Here is a 22,540-nt window from a genome sequence, read left to right on the forward strand (position 1 = left end):
AACTTGACCACTTTGCATGGCGAGCGTGGAAGCCTGCATCATAAGGCTGACAAGGTTGCACGGTGGTCATTGAGCGGCCAGAAAAGAATACCACGCTGATGTGCAACAAGAACATTTTCTACACTGAAAAACAATACGCTGCGAATAGCTTATTCGAAAATCTTGGAAACTGCAAAAAGAAAAGAAATCAGCCGATATTCTGCAACATGCGTTTTCGAGCCTGATTTGAAGACAGGTGAAAATGCCAGCAGTTTTCCAAGCACGCGGAATTACACAGACAGGTTTAAAGATTGATCGCAGCACATGTAACTAATTAGCCAATCATATTTAACGTGTCCAGGAACAACCCTAAGGTCTGAGTGCTGGCTCACGCTAAAAACAAAATACAAATACAAATACAGGTGAAAAAAAAGTATGAAATAGAAAACGAGAAGTATGAAAAGCAACAGTTTACAATCAACGATGCCAAGGTGAATTCACAGCAGAAAGACAGAGAAATACACGAACAATGCGTGAGAGTCAATAAAGTAAATGAACTACTTCAGGCTTTAGATTATGTGCCCAGAAAAAAAAAAACATGTGGTTTTAATACTAGCGCGCAGGTAATCTAACCAAAAGATAATGTGCAGCTTAAAAAAAAGGGAATACAAAGGCAAAAGAAAAAGATGCCTGTAAAGAAAAGCCGTTTGGACACATGGTATTCGCACACAACTGAGGACACGGAAAGTTGCTAAAACGAGCTCTTATCTGTCGACAAAGGCAAGGTAAACCAAAAATGAACAGAAGATTAGCGAGCAAGTAGAATGAAAAAAACAAGAACTGCACATCTAAAGGTAGAAACGAAAGGAAAAGTGAATAAAGAAAAGGGAACGATTATGTAAATACATGTAAATGCAACGTACCAAGACCATTAAAATACGGGAAAAATAAAAAGCCACTGAAACATTAGACATATCGCCAGGCAAGCTGAAAATGTATTATATCACGGCGAAAGAGAGCACGTACATACACCAAGAAAACCTAGCAGTCAACAATACGAAGCTGTGAACAGAACGACGAAAGCGACTGGTGAAAAATATCAAGATAAGTGAAATAGTTATCACAAAGATTTTGAATTCTACATACACAGCAGCATGTTTGCTGTAACAAGCAGAAACAGAAGAATGGTCGGTGCTTCCTTGTGACTTTCTGCGGAATTCGAAGCGCGACATAATTAAGTCGATCAGCGCGGTTAAGGTTCCCGTGAAGGGACTTGTACAAAAACAAAAGGTCTGCGCGAATACGTCGGCAGCAGGTACGAGACGGTAGTGAGAGTAAAGTGCAAGCGCTAAAAGGCTGACCGATGCCAGTGCAAAAACGATGGCGGTTAATCGCTGCGAATTTTTTCTGAACTCTTTTTATAGTCTATCACAGTGGGGAATTGGAAGTTCCATTCCTCACCACCGACGCGTATTCGAGTGGGGGAAATGCATTAGGAAGCATTAGGAAATGGTGCTAGGAAAACAGCATTAGGAAATGAGTGGGAGATTTCCATTCGCGTGAGAGGCGGCAAACCGAACTTAGCGCAGACCACGCATAGCACTGCGTTCAGTATGAGATGAAAAGCTTAACGAAGCATTGAAGAGTACACTGAGACCATTGACCTCAGCAATAATAATAGCCGCCGTGGTTGCTCAGTGGCTATGGTGTTGGGCTGCTGAGCACGAGGTCGCGGGATCGAATCCCGGCCACGGCGGCCGCATTCCGATGGGGGCGAAATGCGAAAACACCCGTGTACTTAGATTTAGGTGCACGTTAAAGAACCCCAGGTGGTCGAAATTTCCGGAGTCCTCACCTACGGCGTGCCTCATAATCAGAAAGTGGTTTTGGCACGTAAAACCTCAGAATTTTTAGCAATAATAATAATAATCACTTTTCCTTCTCTTATGTCACAGGCCATCATTGTGAATAAAGGGTTGAATGAAAGGGAAGAACAGATTTCCATGTGTATTTGGTTTAAGAATGCGAATGGCCCTTGCGTGCGTTCCTTTGCACTCTCAAGGCTGTTGAGAAAGAAAAAAAAAAGGTAGTGGGCAGAATGGGGCAGGAACAACACATAATAATATGCTAAATTCTATTCAGATGCAGTTTATTCGTCCTTTACCTTGAAAACGCAGCCGCTATCATCGGGGTCAGCTATACGAACGCGACGGGTAACACGACTGGAATAGAATCCAAAGGAAAGAATCGCCGTATTGCACCGGCCCCCAGATCCCGATCATACGTGATTCAATTATCACCGAAATGGCACGGGAGCTACTCCGCACGCTGCTGGCCCTATTCGGTGGCGGTGTGAGCGTACGGCTTCGCTCACCGCGAACGAACCGACGACGCGGGGGGGTTGCGTGTAGAACGCGGCAGGCGCCGGAGCACCGGAAGCGATGGCTAGCGTCGCGACTTCGCCGGCGCGCTGACCACGTGCGAGCAGCGCGCGCCCCGGGAACACCGCGGCGGGGAAGAGCCACCGGCTCGCGACGCCGAGGAAACAAGGGAGCAGCTTTGAAGAGCGCGCGGCGCCAAAGGGCGAGATCTCGGCGACGCGCACCGGTGCGTACCGTGCGCGTCCATGGGAGCGCTTCGGCAGATGAGCCGCGCAGGGGGGGCGAGACACCTTTTTCCAAGGCCGCCGGTTGGCTGCCGGCGGAAGGGGCGCCATCGCCACGGCGATCTGGAGCCGCCGTGGCGCCATGTTTCGCCCCGAGCGGCAAGGGCGGCCATGAATTTATGCAACAGTTGCCCAGCTTGCATACAAGCTCGATTGCGGCCAGAGGTGAGGAGGAAGGCGAGCGTATGGGGGGAAGGCGCCACGGAGGGAGGGCGAAAAGACTGCTCGAAGACAGAGCCGTAATTTGGCTCCTAGGTTTTACACGCCATATACTCTTTGATTGCGTATCCTGACGAGGGGCTGTTTACGAGAAGGCGCGGGGTGGCAGGGGGGAAAGAGATAATGATCGCATGTCAGTCCTCAGTCGGGGAAACTCGTGTGATTGTCTGCCGCCGCCCTGAGCGACCCGCAGACAAAAAAACAAGGGGCCTGGTCGCATTGTCGAAATAATTTCGGGTAAACGACAGCTGTAATGGTCACTTAACGTGGCAGTCTTTCAGAGTGGTCCGTGGCGAGACGGCGAGCGGGGCCTCTCGGCGCCATGTGTTCCTCGGAATCGGTCGCCTCAGTGGCCGGCTGATTGATAGATTGACTGCATTTTTTTTTTAAACGCCCAAGAGCCGCGGACGTGACGCTGTCGCCCACGAAAGGTGCGGCGGCACCTCGGGTCGACCCGTCAGGCACGGCGCTTCGATCGCGCCCGCCAACGCCCCGAACGTGGCTGGCGCCGCCGCCGCTTGCCGGTGCGGCACACGTCGGGGAGAAGTCGCATCGCCGTGTGTGGAAAAGGCGGCACGCGTATAACATCTCGCCCGGGGGTGTGCGAGTCGTTAGGGCAATGGCGGAGCCAAGCCTGTCAGCCTAAATTCGATCGCCGCGAAACTGTGACAACGCGTGCGAAGCGACGAGAAAGAGATGCACTCGGGTGCGAAATTTCAAGCAACATACAGCGACCGTAAAATAAATATTGGCATCACCTTAGCACGAATTGAAGTTGTTTTTCGCTGAACGGCATGCCCCCATGTTAGCAAAAAAGGTATGATCATGGTGCTCTTTGGTCACATCTGGCCCTAGCGCCATTAAACACCACACATCATCATCATCATCATCCGGAAAAGAATGTGCGTGGAAAGACACTGGCTATTTGGCTCATATAATACAGCAGTCTATGCCTATGTATATCCGTTCTAAGGGGAAAATGATTGATTGATTGATTGATTGATTGATTGATTGATTGATTGATTGATTGATTGATTGATTGATTGATTGATTGATTGATTGATTGATTGCACACTGCTGGCTAGTCAGAAACCAGTCTGGCACACATAGTATGTATAATACCATAGTTCAGCAAACTGGAAGCATGCATATCTTACTTCAAGTGAAATCTGCCGTCGTTTACTAAATTTGTACACAAGCTGATCTGGATGACCAATTGCTGCTTCACGTGATAAGACGATAGTAAACAGGTGAGCAAGCCTTTGATTTATCTTAAAGGAGTTTGAAAGTGGGACGAGGCAATCTGTTATACATATGCCTGAATCAACTTATTTCGTTTTTCTTCTGTTGTTTACATACTTCTCATATTATTACTTAAAATTGTGAATGTAGGCTTTTTGCTTTTGTTTTTATCTTGCACCTCCACTGAAGTTAAGAAATGCTGTCCACTTCGAAACAAGAACAGTAAATGCGGGAAAAACACCTAACCCATTCTTTCTTGTGCATACACTCTTAGGCAAAGTTACACCCTTTGGATTGCCCCTTCTGCCACACAACAATAATCGTCATCTGCCTTGATGCGTTTCCTTTCTTGAAAAGGCCGCGCCCGCTACTTTCCTGTCGGGAATGCTATCATGCTGATAACGCGCATGCCGTTCGTTACTGGAAAGTACCGGGCTCGCAGCGTTAAAGAAAGAAAACGCATCAAGGCAGATGACGATTATCGTTGTGTGGCAGAAGGGGCACTCCAAAGGGTGTAACTTTGCCTAAGAGTGTGTGGTGCCGGAGATGTGAACAAAAACAAAAATTAAAGTTAAGTTGCGGCTGTTACCAGAAAAAACCTGCAGATATAAGGTAAGCTCGTTAGATGCATTACGAAGTTAAATTTTATAACTCTTTCACTTGATTATTCAGGATTTGTTCTAAAAGAATCCCGCTACATCGGGTTGTATAACTTTTCACTTACAGATCATCAGGAAATGCGGCGTAGGTTGAAAGAGGGCTGATTTTTCTGAAATAAAAGGAACACGTCTCAGAATCCTTGCTGTGTTCCAGTTTTCACGGAGTTCAACGTTCGCTCACATTACAAGTGTTACACAGAGGTTGCATTTTGAAAAAATACACTTTATTTGGAGAGCAAATCGCGCAAGCGATGATAGCGACATTTAAAAAATAAACGATAATAAAGTGCATTGCATCGAGCTTTAACCATGATAACTAATTCTCCCGGGAAGCAAAACCAAACCACATAACATCTGCGCCTGAATATGCAAACTTAAGAGCGAGACAAAGCAGGGTGCATCTATATAGAATGTATGTATACGTCGCGTAGATAAATTAAGCTATTGCATTCTAAGTGCCGTGGCCTTGCTGTAATACCAGGCCATAAAGAATAAATTACGGCACACTGTGCAGAAGCTAAATATGCTCACGCAAACATTTATCATTGTTTGAATCAATATAAACGCAGCCAGTACGACACTCAGCGTACGTCATATCGGTCCTCGCTGCCGCGCCAGGAGGCGTAAGGCCCATACCCCTCATCTGGCTAGCATGTAACTCCCCACGAACCTCTCGTTTCACCGCGCTCAAAATAAGTGTAGTATTTTTCTATAAATAGCTAACAACATAAGTAACTCGACAGCAAAGATAATGACGATTGCGCTTATTAACCAGCGAGTTCTTTTTCATGTTAGATCAAAGGGCGTCATCAGTTGGTGTGCTTTACATACAGGCGCAGAAGATTCTTGCGACTGTCACACTAATAAAGCAATGTGACTTTGTTTGGTTGTTTCGGGACCTATGTATATAGGACTGCAAGAACGCATACGCAACTAAAGCAGTATCAGTCATGGGGCCCCACCGCCGCCACCATCATCATCATCACAATGACTCTCAGCATTAGAGTTGCTTTCCCAGTTCTCTTGCATTGTGCCAGCGCGAACAAAAAAAGCAAAGGCAACAAGTCGTGTATACAAACGCACAGGAAGACTGCTAACATGAGTATAAGTATTAGCACTTGTATTACTAATAGTATAATCAATATGGCTTCCTTCCCCTTTTTTTTTCTTCTTTGTTTGGTGCTTAGGCTTCTATTGTTTCCTGTTTCATTGTGAGTAGAACGGTGTTTGGTTCTGAGATTGGTGCTTCCCTTGCTGACATCGTTGATGATTTGGCTGGCTCATTGCAGAAAAACTTTCCTTAAAGGGCTATTTGATCATCGGTGACGGCACGGCGTCCTATATGAAACTCAGTGGGTTCATATATATATATATGTATATATATATATATATATATATATATATATATATATATATATATATATATATATATATATATATATATATATATATATAAACTATATGAACTATATAAACTATATGAAACTCAGCTGCAATTAACTTATTACATGTGTAATCCGTTGCCATTAACTCAACATATTATCGATTCGGACAGACCGGCAACGTACTTGTTGGAAGAATTTTCAATTTCTCAATATCAATCAATCCCCCAATCAATGGCCCGCGTCCTTGTTCTGCTGATTTCTAGAAGAGCATTTCATCACACGGGCACGTGACCAAAGCGGAGGACAAGGCGAGCAAAGCAGGCACAGTTCTGCGTTGTAAGTATATTCCGACGTGACGACCGCAGTAGAATAAGATGTTTAGCGTTTATTGATTGTTTGCAGGCTGCGCGAATTTGGGGGAGGGGTGAACACCCCGAAAGATTTTTCCTTTCTTTTTTATTTTTTTGACGTGCGGGTATCTAAATTGAGTGCCACGAGCCGCTTGTGACCAGCAGATTGATGTTGACGCGATATCGGTCGCTTGCTCCGGCAAAATGAACGCACGACCGCCATCCATGCGTCCCGAGCGACGGCACGCGAGCGTGTTTTGTCGCAGCGCCCAGCGGGCGTGCTGCGGGTTCCAGGCACGTCGTGTGGTCGCTTTTATGCCCGAACACCCACCTCGGCACGCCAGACGCTGCTGGGCTTTTTCGCTTTCGCGAAAATGAAGAGGCCTTGCGCGCAGGCATACGCTGACGCCGACAGGGCGCGCCGCGGCCGCAGTGCTCCGAAACGGGATCGTGATTAACGGTGCGCTCCCGCGGGAACATTCCGTTCTGTCGTTTGTGCGGCGTAAACCGCGCCGCACTGGCCGCCCGACTAGAAAGCGGCCAAGGAGTGAACAGCGGTGCTGCCAGCTTCGGCTCCGCGCCAGAGCCGAAGCTGGCATGCGAAGCGTCGAACGTGTGCGTGTGTGCGTACGCAGAAGGGGGAGCCCGCGGTGCTTCTATCGCATGCACGCTTATTGCTCGGGCTTCGCCAACTCCCGATTACGTTTCAACGCACGCTCGACTCGCGTAATTAATTTGCATTCTGAGAACCTCCGAAAACGATAATTAATGCGCTCCATCGCAAAACGCGGAGAAGGAGCGAGAAGAAAACGTACAGCGGGGACGACGAAGGAGGCAGCAGGCGAGGAGGAAATGAGCGCGACCAAGCTGTGGCCCACCGCAGACACCGGCGCACGGATGCCTCGGGTCGATGGCGCCAATCGATGGCACGCATGCGCTTCTCGCCCGCGCCCCGCCAGCCTTAATTAACGCCGTAAGTGTCCGCTTAACTTGCTTCTCTGATCTGGGCCGCTCTGGATGCGTTTACAGCTGCGAGCGTTGCGCTGTTCGCAGCCGCACCTGCAGGCTCTAACTCAATGAAGCCGCGCGCTCCTCCGGCCTGTGGAGCGATGCGAGACGCTGGTTCCCCCGCGGAGGAAAAGCTCCCCTCCACCCTGGCCCAGCTTCCCCGCGGGAAACGCAACTCGGCGAGACGACGACCGGCGCGTTTCTCGGCCTGATTAGATGCTGCGTGTCTACGGGCTGCGAGGCCAACGAGCGCTCGACTCGATGACCGACGAGCGCCCGGTCGGCCCCGTCAGCGTGGGGATACGTGCGTCAGCGCAATCTCGGGCAGTCGCTGAGGGAACACACGCACGGCGCTAGTGCAGACTGCGGGGCTTCGGGCGGTGCCCTTACCACTATCGTCAGCGAACGTCGCCAGTAATTTTGGCACAAAGTGTGACTGTGCTTGGTGCACTGATTCACCGAGACTTGCTGGTTTCCTCCGTACGAGAAAGTAGGACCCGTACATACCTTCAAGCGTCATATAGGGGATAGCGTCATGCAGCGCTACCCGATCGCTTTCGACCTGGCCATAACGACGCCCACGACGTGATGAAACCGAAATGAAGCGTTAGTTGTGCCGGTACATGCATTCGTTCTCGTGAAGTGTTTATGCCAGCAATTCCTTTTAAAATATAACCAACTTAAGAAAGAGAAGTAAGACCACACTATTCTTTGTAATGTTCACCACAGGGCAATGTAACAGGACAATGTCATTTGCGAACCACTGGTTAGGGAGACATTCTCCTCTAATCCTTGCACCTGGTCTAACCCAATCTAGCACCTTTAACAATCTTTGAAAGCCTGCAGTGAATAGAGATGTTTAAGAATTGTGCCTCCTTGACCGATACCTTTCTTAATCCGAAATTTTTCACTTGTGAAGAGTAATGGTACCTTATGGAGTCCGTGCAGGCGTTCTTAAAGATCGCGTATGCTTCCTTTACTTCTTGACTTTATACACATTGACTCCATAACTACTGTTATTTCTACTTAATCGAACGTCGTTTCGTAACTTATTTTTTAAATGCGACAGCTAGCTTCACAAAAGTCGCACTGCGGACATTTTTCTCGCTGCTGTTTGCCACGAACACGAACAAGTGACTTCACTCGATGCACTGAGCGTTATTTTACTTCGTTGCTGCAGGTCGTATCGTAATGTGATATGTTAAGATCCCCGATGGCTAAACAAGTACGCCAACACTATAATCGAAGCGGAAAGCTTGAGTTATTGACCTTGGGAATGTCTACATATTACTTGTTTAATTTTTGTGCGTGTGTGAGCTACAGAACTTTAACTTCACTTGCAAAGCGTAGCTTGGCTGTTCCTTATTCTTTTGTTTCTTTTTCTGAAGCAAGTATTTCACTGCTATATATGTATATATATATATATATATATATATATATATATATATATATATATATATATATATATATATATATATATATATATATATTTATATGGCGCACTTTGACAATGCATATTTCGTAGAGGGGTCGATGTTATGTTGATCTTTCGTTCCAGCTATACGCGCAGACCGTATTAAGTGGCACGCGTCACTTCGCGCTATATATCCCCCAAGAGCGTTCGCACGACTTCGCACGTGAAACTTGTTGCGAAGCCTCGGAAGTAGTGACCGAAGTTCGCGTTCGACCACTATATATAATTACCAAATAAGGTCACTTCAGGCGTGCAAAATGACGACATGTTGCTGTTTTCACGACAGAGTTGCAGGCATGCTATAGGTCATGATATATATGGTACGCATGAAGACGCCACACTAGGGGTGCTATTCATGGCATTGTCAAAGTCCACCGTATTGTCGAAGTCTGTAATGACGGCCTTTTCGAGCCAATCAGAGAGGCCGTAGCAGCCCTTTGGGGCCAATCGGAGCTGACAAGATGGAGAATGTCACAATATGGCAGAATTCGACAATGTCCTGAATAGCACCCTATAGGGTTGGTGCACAGCTGCATCCTGCAGTGAAGTCATGGATGCTCGCCCAACAGCAAGTCTCGGTTGCCTCACGCTGCCATATTTCGGCGCACGAGTGAAGTGCATGCGACATATGCGAGGATAGATTGCTGTGCACTTCACAAAACCTTAATTTGTGCGTATTTCCTGAGGACGTACATACGGCGAACCTAACTGTTATTTTAAAATATCGTGTACTATTTCAGTACTATGCGCATATTCCCAAGCCATAGATGGGTTATGCCAGGCTTTAAGGCGAAGTTCACTTTCACTTGCATTCGTGTAGAACTGAAAGTCATTGAGCTCTTGGAGTAAAAGGTGACTTTTCGTCATCCCTTTCACTTTGTCCCTGATGATGTCAACCCATACAAGACTTCCAAGCAGGAGATCCGCCAAAAAGAAGCACACACATTTTGTCACTCTTAACACGTCGTATCTAAGATCCAAAAATCCCCTGCGTACTTGCCGTGCGACAACTACATTGTGCATGCTTAATTCCATGGTAAGCGAAGAGATGGCGAGGAATTGTGAACTATTTCGTGATTTCTGTGCTCTGAGAGCTATGGCAGTTCGGTTACATGGATAAAAAAAATAGAACGTAACCTGACTTTCGTCTCTTCCTCTTTGCTTCTGCATGGTGGCAGTGAGCAGTCCAGAAGAGGAACGCGGAACCTTAGGCAATATTACAAAGTACGTACAATGGCATGAGGAATTCAGCTCCGCTAAAGTGGTACTGTTGCCGTTCTTGTTCTGTCGTAAAATATCTGCGAAACGAAACTATACAGCCTGGTAATCAATCCCACCTTGGCTTCGCGTGAGACGTTCATCGTGATGCAACGGCGGCAAAAATCTGGTGCCCTTTATATGCGGCCTTCCCCGTGATTGTTGTTCTGTGACTTCATGAGTTATTTTATTTAGCGGCGAGTTATCCTCCGCATATAATTGTTGGCACTTGCTTCTTAATCGGCGCCACCAAAGAATAGTGAAGCGCTTACAAGTCCGTGTACATGCACGAGCTGAAATTTGCCTGCGCGTCGCCAAACAACATAGCACACAGCCCGTGACAAGCGCGGCAATGAATGCTTCTAAACTCCTCGCGTGCACGAAGCGCATTTATCAGCTTTAAACGTTTACGTAGCTGCTCTTTGTACAATTTCTGGAAAAGTCGTCTGCCGAAAGTTTTGCAGCCATTCAGCAAGGAGCGACATCTACCGCCGCGACAATTTCAGGCCTCCTATATAATCACGCGTGGAGCTCCCAAGGTCAGGAGAGCGCGAAACACTGTTTCGATGTCTGAAACTCTGGAGCAGCGAAAATATTACGGGGTCCTTAGCACGCTGTCCCGCGGCAAGTTCGGTCATATGCCCACTGTAACTTCGGAACTTCTGACAGATTGTACGTCATATATCTACTGAAAACGTCGCATCGTGAACTTGAATATGCTTGAGGTTCTATATACATGATAGTTTACCGCTCCAGTGCACGGAGGTCTTAGAACTGATTTCATGGTGCACAGATGTTGAAGTTCCTTTATGTTTTTATTTCGGGGAACACCATATTACGCTTTTAAATGCAAAAATGCATTTGTGTTTTCTGCGTGCCTCTCTCCGTAATTTCAACAATCGCGCCTTGAAAACATATCGCGACGTGTTTGGGCCTATACTCTTGCAGAAAGGGAAATTGGAGGTGCCAGTCGAGATAAACAGAAGTCTGGTCGCACTTCCTTTTGTTCAGCATGGTACAGGCGTTTTGCTTGCCTATACACGAACACGACTCGCTATGAGCACATGTTATGGCAGAGTTGCCACTTTCTTTGGCGCCGAGGCAGACATTCAAAACCGGTCTTTACGTTGACTGACGACCGATAAAAGGGACGTCGACTGAGATTACGGAGCAGGGCAGCGGAGGGAGGGCAGCGACATGAGTCCGGCATTGGTCTTTCGGTTTAAACAAGCTCCATCTGTCCGTGCGGTTTACGAGCCGGTAGCTTTCGTTTCACGCAGCAGGTCGGTCGCCCGTTGCCGCCGGCTTTTCCCCGTCTCGCAGGTCGTGAGGGGGGGGGGGGGGGTGTACTGAACAGTAAACTCTGTAATTCACCAGGAGCGTCGGCGTGTATACCGCGTGAAGAACAGCGCCGACAGGGCGCGCGCGACGGTCCTGCACACACGCACCGCTCAAAAGAAAACCGCAGTAGTCGGGGGGGAGGCGGAAGGGCAGCCCGTCCGAACAGCACCAGTCCGCCCATTCATCCGCGCTACGCGCTTCTCAAGGCTGCCGTAATGAAACGCTTTCTCGACCTATGTCGGCGGGAAAAGCCCCTTGAGCAGGCAGCGAAAGTACCGAGGCAGGTTGTATTCAAATCGGACGAGAAACGGAGCGCACCTTTTGCGGCCGAAATGGGTATCATCACTAGCGGCGATTCCGTGAACACTGGCCGCCGGAACGGCCCCCACCCGCGGCCATTAGCGCTCACTCTCTCCCCCGGAGGATTCTCGGCGCACTGACAGCAGCCGCGGCCGCAATGACACACAGGGCCGCCGCCTGTGAGAGAGGGTCTAGCAGCGCGGCGTTCGAGAGGGGTGGTGGCATACGGGGCCCCGGCGCCGCGACGGGCGCCCCCGCGTCTGCGGTCCAGGCGCCGGGACCTGCGCTAGATTAGAGAGCCGCCCGGTTGCCACTGCAATCAGCGGCGGCCCGCGAGCCCCCGGTCCCTCCGCCGCGGCCGCTCCCTTTATGCAAATGTGCGACGGCGCGCTGCTCGACGCGCTTCCGCTCCCGCTTTTTTTTTTTTTTCAGGCGCTTCTCAAAGACACTCGCAACGCAATGGCACCGCCGCAGCATCTTACACGTGACGATGCGAGAGGCGCGGAGTAGGGGAACAAGGGGGCACGGCGGGAACTTGCAGAATTGATACCGCGAGAAAGGGCGTACGTATAAACGCTCGCTCATAACAGGTGCATTAGGTCAGCGGGGATGCGGTACCGACTTTCGCACGAGCGCAGAGTGCCTTTGGGCTTGAGCAAGGTGTACATCGCGTAATTTTACAACTTTGACAGGCTGTTGTGCCGTACCGTGCAGGCCCTGGTTTCTCCCTTCTGGTCGCAAGAGAGGCGGTAGGCCACACAGGGCCTTGGTGTATCGGTATGTGTGTAGCCTATAGCGACGGTAAAATAAGTGTTTTATTTACAGACCGTTTGCCTCACCAAGAATGATAAAATAAAGAACACCAACAGGAAGAGCAGCTTGTCCTCTGCAATGTAGTGCTTGACGCTGCGAGGATTATAGGAATCGATACGGTATTCTACGGCGTTGGGTAAATATAGTACACGGTTAAGTTACTCGCTATACAACGAACTACGCCTATAAAGCGTCGTTCCTATGCGTCTTTTTCGCAATCCACGTCTGGTCCTAACTGTAAAGGGCCACCATATTCGACGAATATAGCCTTAAGCCGCTTTTGATATCTATCTCGGCGTTATTGTGCAGTTTCTTTTAGAACATATCCACGACACATTTTCCTCCATCGGCAGTTTATACACAGCACACAGCGACTGGTTTGAGTTTCCTCTACAAAGCGATCAGATAAGAAGCCAAGAAGGCGCCGAGGGCAGGTTGCGACGACATGCGTGCTCGCGCCCCTACGCAGCTCGAGGGCGACGCTACACGTGGGCTTATATGCATGCGTAACGACTTCGTGACGTGAAACTTCACTAGAAGAGCGAAGGAGACGCTGTGGGGAAACTCTCCCAACATAGTTTCTTTGTCGTCAGATCGTAAAAAGAGACGTGCTGGAAAAGGATCGCTGCAGAAATCTTGGGCCAAAATCGTTCTGAAGCGCAGGAAGGAAAGAAGAAAGAAAAGGAATTGGCTCGCAGCCGGCTCTCTGGTGGACGCGCAGCGCATATCCATGTGTCTGCAAGTTGCTCGCACACCTGTTCGGCACGGAGTTACAAACGATCCGCGTGCTGATATGGCGAGCACCTTTTGCAGCGCGGCTGCGCCCGTAGTCGTGGCAAAGTCCAGCAGCGTCCTCGAGCCCCCCCTCGAGCCCAAGCCTCCTCGCACTGTCCTATAGCACTGCGGCGGGACACGCGCGTCTATTGTTCGCGGCGCCGCGCACCTGGCGCGCTCGCGAGCGCGCGTTGTTTGCGCCTGGCCAGCGCGCACGCGCGGCGAAGCGTTTCGAGAGGGGCGCCCGCGCGAAATCTGGCGCCTTCGTGAGCACGCCGCCGTGCCGATAAGCGCGCCGCGTCAATGGGGTGGAGTTTCTGGGCGCTCATTAGGGCCCGCGCAATCGTGCCCTTGCCTCCCCGCACCGCTCGCCAGGTACCCCGGTTCTTCGGTGCGGCCGGACGCCCCGGGACGGCCCCAGACGAAGCGTCGTCGTCTCGGCAAGGGGCAGGCCCCCTTGGCCCTCGTTTTAATTGGCGCACGAAAAACGGCACCGAGGGGAGGGGACGACGGCTCTGTTGCTTCGGCGGCCGACGCGGCCAAGGAAAATAAACGCCGGCTGGTCTCGATTATCCTGAATCGGCCCCGGCCATTGCAATGATTGGTGCCCCCGACGGCACTTAAAATTCCACTCAGGCGTTCTTCGCCGTGTAAACGCGACTTTTCTCGAATGTATCATTCATGGCTGCCAGCCTCTCCGCCCAGCTAGCTGCAGAGAGGAAGAGCTCGTCCGTCCCCCCTGGCCGCTGACCGTGGCGAGCCTCTTTAACGTCCCGCTCGTAAAGTTTTGCCGGTTTCGTCTTGTCCGCGCGCGCAGGCTCGTTGCATGCGACGCGCTTCGTTCTCTCGCTTACTGGGCTCTCGCCACCACGCATATATATCAGTGCACGCGATTTGGCGTCAGTGTCTTGTCTGATAATGGTGGGCAGATAAAAGGAGCCAGCTGGTGTGGCGACAGCTATATAGCTCGTAAACGATGGTGTACAGCGCTGTGTCGCCTGAAACGATACTAACTTATGCCATCTCTATAGGGCGCATTTCTTTTACTTTCATTCACTGCGCAATGTGTCAACAGACGCCCTGCCACCCTGTGGCCTTATACAGATTAGTTTCTTTAACTATTTCTACGATGTTGGACATGTAGACCTCACGTAAAAAAAAAAAGAAGAAAAAATGAAAAGAGATGGTGAAAGTAGTTTACAGAAGCTTGAATGCACAGTTCAGCCTTGCATAGAGCAGCTTTTATTTCTAAGTGACGGCTTGAAATAAAAGGTTGTTCCATGGCAAACTGGCAAAAACCAGATACGTGTCAGGTCGACGAAGCACGAAAATTTTGATAAAATGTCGAAGGGGTGCGATGTGCATACGCTTTCATAGTCTGCTGCTTTTCCCACTGGAATTAAGAGCAACAAATTCAAGTGTAGGTGCTCTTTCCGTAGCGCACGAGCGTGACCTGCAGAAGGCGACGCCTTAGTCGCCATTGGCACGGTTCTTGCGCATTTTGTGCGATTTATCGCACCGAGGCGGCAGCCTGTTTGTTTTCACAATGGTTTTCCGTGGGGCCTGGACGCTGCGGCGGAGAGCGGTGCGCCTCTAATCCAGATTTATTGGAGTCAAACGCGCATTAATTTCCGCCAATGGTCACGTTCCGGCCAGCGAGAACGGAGCCTACAAGTGGCCCCTCCCTCGGCCGCGCGTCGAGCGCGGACACCCCCGGGAGTGGCTAATCACTCTCGTATATATATGAGGAGGCGCGCAGTTCTCTCTGTTCTCTCTCTCGGTCTGACTGGCGAAACGTTCTCTGTCCGCGTGCTCTTTAATCGGGCATTAATATTAGCTTTGAATCGGCGCGCGGAGCCCTCGCGTGGAACGAATTAATTATTGATTGCGCGCCGCGAAGAGCGCGCCGCTGGTTTCGGGGCCGCACACGCCCGATCGACCTGCGCGCTCGCTCGGCGCCGCCTGTGGCGAACGTGAGTCAACTGCAGAGATATGTGGCGGGTCAGGACGTGCCCCTACCTCCTGAACCCCGAGGCCTCGGTATGGTCAGTTCGGCCACGCGCACACCGGACAGCGCGAGCATTCTGTCGCACTATCCGCCTAAAAAGGCGGACAGTGTGTACGAAACGCTATGTGGAAGGAGAGACGGAAAGCTCCTCTGATGGACGCAGTCGGCGAGCTGCTAAAGACATGCTGAAATCAACCAGCAGCTAGCCGCTGGGTTCGTCTTTGCGGGGACCGTCGTCCTACAGTCGCGGAATAAGTTATCAAACAAAGATTTCCAGGTGCTTGAAGCTCCGTGATAGCGAGTATAATGCAGAACAGACCTGAAACCACGCTGCACGTGTCTGGGCTTACGTCCACGCTACGAGGAGTTCACGCTACATTGCTTGCTCTCATGGATGTATACGTGAAGCCTGCGAACTTATCAGGTTGCTACAAATCTGATATCGCCCTGCTTTAAATGAAACCTATTCGATGAAGTCGTTTGAGCAAGTCGTTTGAGCAAGTATAACGTTCAACTATATACAGAATTGTGACTGCGAACACTTCGTTCAATTTGCGAGTTCACCCTAAGGACGAATAACGGAGGCTTTGCTGAAAGTTCCCATAGAGTGTAACTTAGGTCGAAAGAGAAACGCTATACATTGGTAAATAAGGTCGCCTCTCGTTAATTCTACCTCGGTTAATTTGAATGTTTGCTTTATTGGAACGCATGCACTACAATGTCTCCGGTGAGCAACCATACAAAACCATACATTGCTTAAGAAGAAAAAATCTTTTAGTTCGGACGACATGCTGCTTTGGTTAATTAGACCCCCACCGGGTGTCCCCTCACGCGTGCAGAGGCTACTACGGCGTGAAATATATATATATATATATATATATATATATATATATATATATATATATATATATATATATATATATATATATATATATATATAGCACACGACGCTACTGCTTCCCCAGGCGTGAAGATGATTTATTTTACTTTTTCTCTACTTTTACTTTCAGAACTTTCAGCACATTATTTTCCTTTTCCTGCTCAAAGCTAAGGCAGCGATTAAACACGTCGGTGCTCGTTTCCGCATACCGGTTGAGTTGTTCTTCAAGCGCAAGAAGCAGAAAGAAATCACGGACTGCCTCAAGCAATAAAACTATTTTAATTGTTAGTTTAGTTGCCGCTTGGTAATTCGAACTTTCGAATAATTCGACCAAATCTTGCCGTCCTGCAAGGGTCAAATTAACGGTAGTCGACTATACGTAACAAGCTATTGAGTATAAAAGAAACTGCAGGTGTCTACTGATGAGCCTATGCATACCTACACGTCGCAGCGTTTCAGCTATATGCACAATGGGCGCTCCTTAACATGTGTACCCCGTAACTACATTTGCACGCATATGAGGCGTGCTAAGAAACGCCTATGTGCCTCTTAAAGGCAGCGGCAGGCTCATTTTAGCCGCGGGGCGGGGGGGGGGGGGGGGGAGTCACCATTGGTCGCTTTGCTAAGCTCTTGATAACTTTATTAACGCTTGTAACTAGGGCTCCGAACTATTTATACACAACACTTTGACAAAAGCCGAGGCATTCAGGTGGCGCAAACAAGCGCCGGTTAATAGAACGACTCGAAGGTCTCCCCTCCCTCCTTCTTTTCTAGAAGCACGCTCCAATGGGATGAGAGCATATAGGCGAGCAAATTGAGCGCCATCAAGGCGGGCCTGCACTTCGTCTTGCGCGCCGGCGGGCGAGCGCGGACATTGTATAACGCCGCGAAGCGTGTCGTTGAACACCTCCTAGCGTTTTTCGCAGGGGCGTTCACATTTCGCGTACATAACAGGCACGAGAGAAGCAGCGCGGCGTGCACGGCCGCGCGCTGCTGTTCTCTCGCGGAACAAGCATTTTAAATGAGCGTTGATAAGCGGCCATTACCGAGCCCAACCTCCCGAATGAACTCGGTAGCCACCGGCCGCTTCGGCGCTCCAGAACAAAGAGGAGCGAGCGCATAACGCGGCCCGCGCGTCACGTCCGCTGGCAGCGCTGGGGGGACTTTTTGGGAACGAACGAGCCGCGCCGCCTAAATGGCCCCGTCTGCGCGCGGCCCCGAGGCGCTGCTGCGCCACGACTCGGGCGGATGCGAGAGCGGAGAAAATGGTGCCTGGCAGTTACACAGTGCCCATTTTATCAAGCCGGGTGATGTGGTGGTAAGCAGTTGTCTCTGCAGCGGGCGCGCGCGTATAAACTTGCATGTGCGCGCGGAGACTGGCGCGCGCTTAATAACACCGTGTGCTGGGCGGCTATTCGAGTGGCACCGGCGAAGAAGAGGCCCGAGATCGGGCGCTGCCGAGGTATACGGCCGCGCGCGTGATTTATGTGCCCCGCCGGTTCCGTCGCTGCCTGTCAGCCTTTAACAAAGTGGGCGCCGGTCTACCGCGCATTCGCATATATATATGCCCGCCTTTCCCTAACAGCCGAATAAACGCTAGGCATTGCCACCGATGGCCATACAGTAAATGGCATGCACTGACGCTGCTGCTGCTACGGCTGCTAAGAGCGCGTTGCGTGCCATCCGAGTAATCGGCGGCGCGCTTCGTCCCCACATGTGGGCGCAGCCCGAGAAAGCGCGGCTGCTATTCGAATTGTCCGCTCCACGGGAACGCTTGCGGTTCCAAGAGGTATTTGTTATCCCTAACGACCTTTTTAATAAGCGGTATAGAACGACTGCTGATGGCTGCGCTGCTGCCAACGAACGGTGGTGCCTGACCGTGAGAGACCCACCGATTTTGCTTGTTGCCTTTCGCGCTTTATCGCGCTCTTTAGACGAAGCTAGCTTATACGGTGTGCGCACTTCTCGAGTGTGGCGAGATCATTGAAAAGATGCCTGTCCGCCCACGTGAGGAGCGGAGAGGAAGAAATCTGCTGCGCTTCCTAGTGGTGGGTGTTTTATTAGCCAAATTAGCGGACCAATATCAGACCCTGATATATCAGAAGCTCATGAATTGCTAATACTAAGCTCGCTTCTGGGACTGCTGACCTAGCGCGCCTTCCTTTCCGCGTAATTGAGTGTTATGCACTCGGTTCCCTCGAAGCGAGCTCGAGTTACTTCTCCTTCGTGTTTGCAGCTGACGGTCCCGGAATGCGTGTCATGTTATTGCTGTATACAATGAATGATAGTGACTCTTCACTCTTATACACTTTAAGTAGACATTATTTGTCTTCGTATTTAAGCCTGTTCAATTGGAATCCAGAGAAGTATTTTATTACTCTTATATCTGCAGACTTAAGCGATTCAACCGGCTGTGAACTCGTATGCTACGACAGCAGTTTCTCCCCCGACAACCCTATATATTTCAACTTGCGCAAAGCTCATACAACCGCGCGCAGCGTCCCCCAACTGTATGAAAGAACGATGATGATGGCGCGATGACGAAGTACGGAGACGACAATGGCGGCGGCACGACGACACTTCGCTGATCCACCCCTTTCAGTCTGCGTCACTCACAAAACTTCGCAAAAAAGAAAAAGAGAAGAAGAGAAAAATGTGAAGCGCGAAAGTTGCGCGATAGCGCGTCCCCATTCTAACTGCAGACTGCCACATTTGTCGTAGGTTCGAGCAGATGCGGCGGTGGTGGGCAAATGTGTTTTGTCTTCGCTAAATGCAAGGCTGGAGTATGAGCCTGAGGAGAAGGAGGTGTCCTGAAGACGACGCCAGAGCGGCATGATGATGACAGCTTAAAACTCGCAATTCTTCCTACAAGGGCAGTTATTTCATGATGAGACGCAAAATCTTGTTTTCTCACCGCACCATGGGCTGCTCGCGCCTTTTCCCACCCACGCTGAAGTATTGTGACCCTGGGGATCAATACACGTGATGATCGAAGCGAGCGAAATGTTTTCAGAATTTTGCTCTTCAGGGCTCATATTCAATAAAAGCTCTAAAGCTAGAGTTGTTCGTAAGAGAAAATTTCCGCCAATGCGCATGCTGGACATATTATGGCGAAGGTGGTCGGCCAATGACAGAAAGCACTTACGAACGAAAAGCTTTGTGAATTTGGCCCCAGAAGAGCTGCCGCCTGTCTTTAGCTTCTCGAATGTTATTTCACAGCAGCAACTTTGTATAAGCACGCTGAAGACTTTGCTTTCGCATTTATTTTACGTGTTTATCCAAATGAAGAACAAACAGAGCACCGATTTCGTCATCAACGCCCACTTTACTCCGATCTGGCTAGCGCTTCCGGCACGTTGTCTACTTAATTTCTGCTTTCGGTCGACCTACAAAATCTTGCTTATGTCTAACGCATTCATTTGCTACCACAAAAAAGAAGGCGCTTATCGACAAAGGAATGATCCAGTTTCCGGTAAAGCGTCTTCTCTTACCGGTAACTTCACTGCCTTTTTCAATGGCCCGTATACTCTGAAACACTCCTTACCTCAACTTTACTGAAAGAACGCTTGCCGCACTACTATATATATGACGCGCTACCATGTGCTTATCGCTGGGCGCAGCGTGCTACTCAGATTGCATGGCGCAAGGCATGCAATGTTGCATGGCGCAAGGCATGATTGCATGGCGCAAGGCATGCGTTGTTCGCCTCTGCTGGACAGAAATGTACGATGATTTATAAGGTTACCATTCTTCGTGTGGCGAATAACCACGCACAAAACAACCACAACAAAAACTTTTCTTCCATATGTGTAAGGAAACTTAACTCTAACCCAAGACCTAAAAACAAATTTTCCGTTACTTTCTAGAAAATAGCGTAGTCATTATTAGCCCGTCTACTGTAGACGTTTCGGAGTGAACGACCTTGTAACCATAACTTTTAGCGGCCATCTTGATGCTTGATAGTGCATGCGTTCTTCAGACTGGGGTAAGAGAATTAGATGGAGGTACATATCCCATTTCCTCGGGTCGGTTTACTGTCTCTGGAACATTTGCACTCGCTGACTCATGTTCCACGGCTGTATGCGAATGAAGCGAAACAATCTAAGCTCTTCTCCCAAGAGGACACAACAATGGCTCTTTGGCCTTGAACAAGGATAATTGTTTAGGAGTGTTTAGCGCGTGTGGGGTTTCAAGGAACAGTAGAGACACATTCGCGAGAAGCTACGTGATTCATTAGAGGCTGTAATTCATTTCAGCCGCCTCTCTCCCTCTCGAGGCCTCTTCACCATACGCGAGTGCGCAACCAAACGGCGCAACTCTCGGTGCAACGCGCACGCATGCACACGAGCTCGCACGCCGCCGGCGATCCTGCTGCGAGCGGGCAACCTATAGCGTGCCCGCTCCGGAGTGCCTGTGGCGCAGGTCTCGCAACCGCCGAGACTGCGGCGACGCCGGCGGAGGAGACGCTCATCGGCCATTTGTCATCAGGGCAAATTGCGGCAATTAGAGGCGCCCCGGACGGCGCTGCTGCATTGGCCGTCGCGGCCGGCTGCCCGCCTGGTCACCGGTTCCTGGCCGCACTGCCGGCAGCGAGGCACGGCGGCCCCCTTTTTTTGGCCCATTGGAGCCGGGCCACGGATGGGGCCCCGGGCGTCTCCGAGCGCACGACAGCTCGCAATTCGGAAGCCGGGCGCTCGCGCGCGCCGATAATGGTCGTCCGGCCGACCACGTAATTCGCGGCCCTGCCGCTCCGGCCATTGGCTGAGAAGAGTACGTGTGCAAGTCGAAGGCGCTAATGCCCGGCCTTTCGAGGCTCCGCCGCGGGACAGGTCGCGCGCCGCACGGAGAGGCGCCGCCGCGGCTGTGCGCTTTGCGTATGCGTTCTTCGGTCGCGACCACATGAGCACCTTCTTTTTTTTTTTTTTTTTTTTTTTGAGAGGAACGAAGCAGGCATCGCGAATTTCGCATATTGCTGAATCTTGGCTATCGTTGGCTGCTGGGCTAGTGAAAAATTAATTTCAGCTACGCAACTGGGAGCCCGAATTCGTAAAGCCGCTCCCTTGCTCAAAAACGGTTTGTGTTAGAGCACGTGCAGGCCAGTCATGACAGTGGAGACAATGAGGCGCCGCCTAGCTGTGAGTGTTTTCTGCGAACAAAAAACTTCGTCAACCCGGCCACTCATCCATTGACGTTATGCTTGACCTAAATACTTGCATGTCCAGCAAGAACCGAAGGGAAATATTGCATGCTATCTCGGGAAAAGAAGCTTTTCCACGTGAAACGGAGGGTCTGCTGTAGCGTGGAACGCCCACCGCATGCGTAGGCGAAGCATCCTGCGGGTGAGGCCTCTCAGCAGTCTGCTTGACCATCTGCATCTTCTGTAGTATATTATGTATAGTACATGCAATCATGCCCTAGGGAAACGGGAACGGGGCTCTAAAATTGTTTGCGCGATTGAAATGGGTTCGAGGACTGCAAAATATTAACAGTACCGTAGGCAAATGAGCCGATATCAATTGTGATCTCTCGCAGACAAAAAATTCAGACGTCCGTCGCACAAACCGTTATAATTTTTCCACATGTCTGCGGCCCATGCGCGGGCTTTTTGGATCTGCATCAGAAGCATACTCAAGTCGGAGGGATCGTTCGGGCTGATCGCTACAATTCGCATTTAGTTTCGAGAAGGTTTAGTGGCGCCTTCTGCCGAATGACGCTGGCAAAGGGCTGCGCTGCCGCGACGGGCGCGTTTCCTCGCTTCGTAACGCGTCTCCTCCTTGCTCGGCTCGTCGTCCCAGCCAGCTATAATTTTAGAACCGGTGTAAGCCGTCAAGTTTGTGCCGAAATAAGCTGTCAAGAGACTTTACCTCTTCGGGCGCATTTCTCCGGCACACACGATATATATATATATATATATATATATATATATATATATATATATATATATATATATATATATATATATATATATATATATGTGTGTGCGTGTGTGTGTGTGTGTGTGTGTGTGTGTGTGTGTGTGTGTGTGTGTGTGTGTGTGTGTAACTTCTCGTACAGATGTAAGTAATCAATTCGCGTTAATGATGCCTCACGTAAGGAAAGAAAAGCTTAGTTCTTTCAGAGCGCCACAATGGTGACGAGCGTTACGTCACGACGGACGCGACTCGTCCTTTCTACGTTAGTCGGTTC

The 22,540-nt window shown here is 49.9% G+C and overlaps 1 protein-coding gene across 2 annotated transcripts in view; it reads right to left on the reverse strand.

Annotated features, from left to right (window-relative positions):
• Nucleotides 1-22,540, reverse strand: part of LOC142564782 (T-cell leukemia homeobox protein 3-like) — an 82,668-nt gene that overhangs the window by 13,026 nt on the left and 47,102 nt on the right. The window contains exon 3 of one of the 2 annotated variants that reach the window (XM_075675939.1): nucleotides 4,830-4,874. The exons of the other annotated variant lie outside the window; for it this stretch is intronic. Coding sequence (XP_075532054.1) covers nucleotides 4,830-4,874 — 45 coding nt within the window. The remainder of the gene's footprint in view (nucleotides 1-4,829; nucleotides 4,875-22,540) is intronic. 2 annotated transcript variants of the gene reach the window in all.

This window comes from Dermacentor variabilis, chromosome 1, assembly GCF_050947875.1.
Source record: "Dermacentor variabilis isolate Ectoservices chromosome 1, ASM5094787v1, whole genome shotgun sequence".
NCBI classification, from domain to species: Eukaryota; Metazoa; Arthropoda; class Arachnida; order Ixodida; family Ixodidae; genus Dermacentor; species Dermacentor variabilis.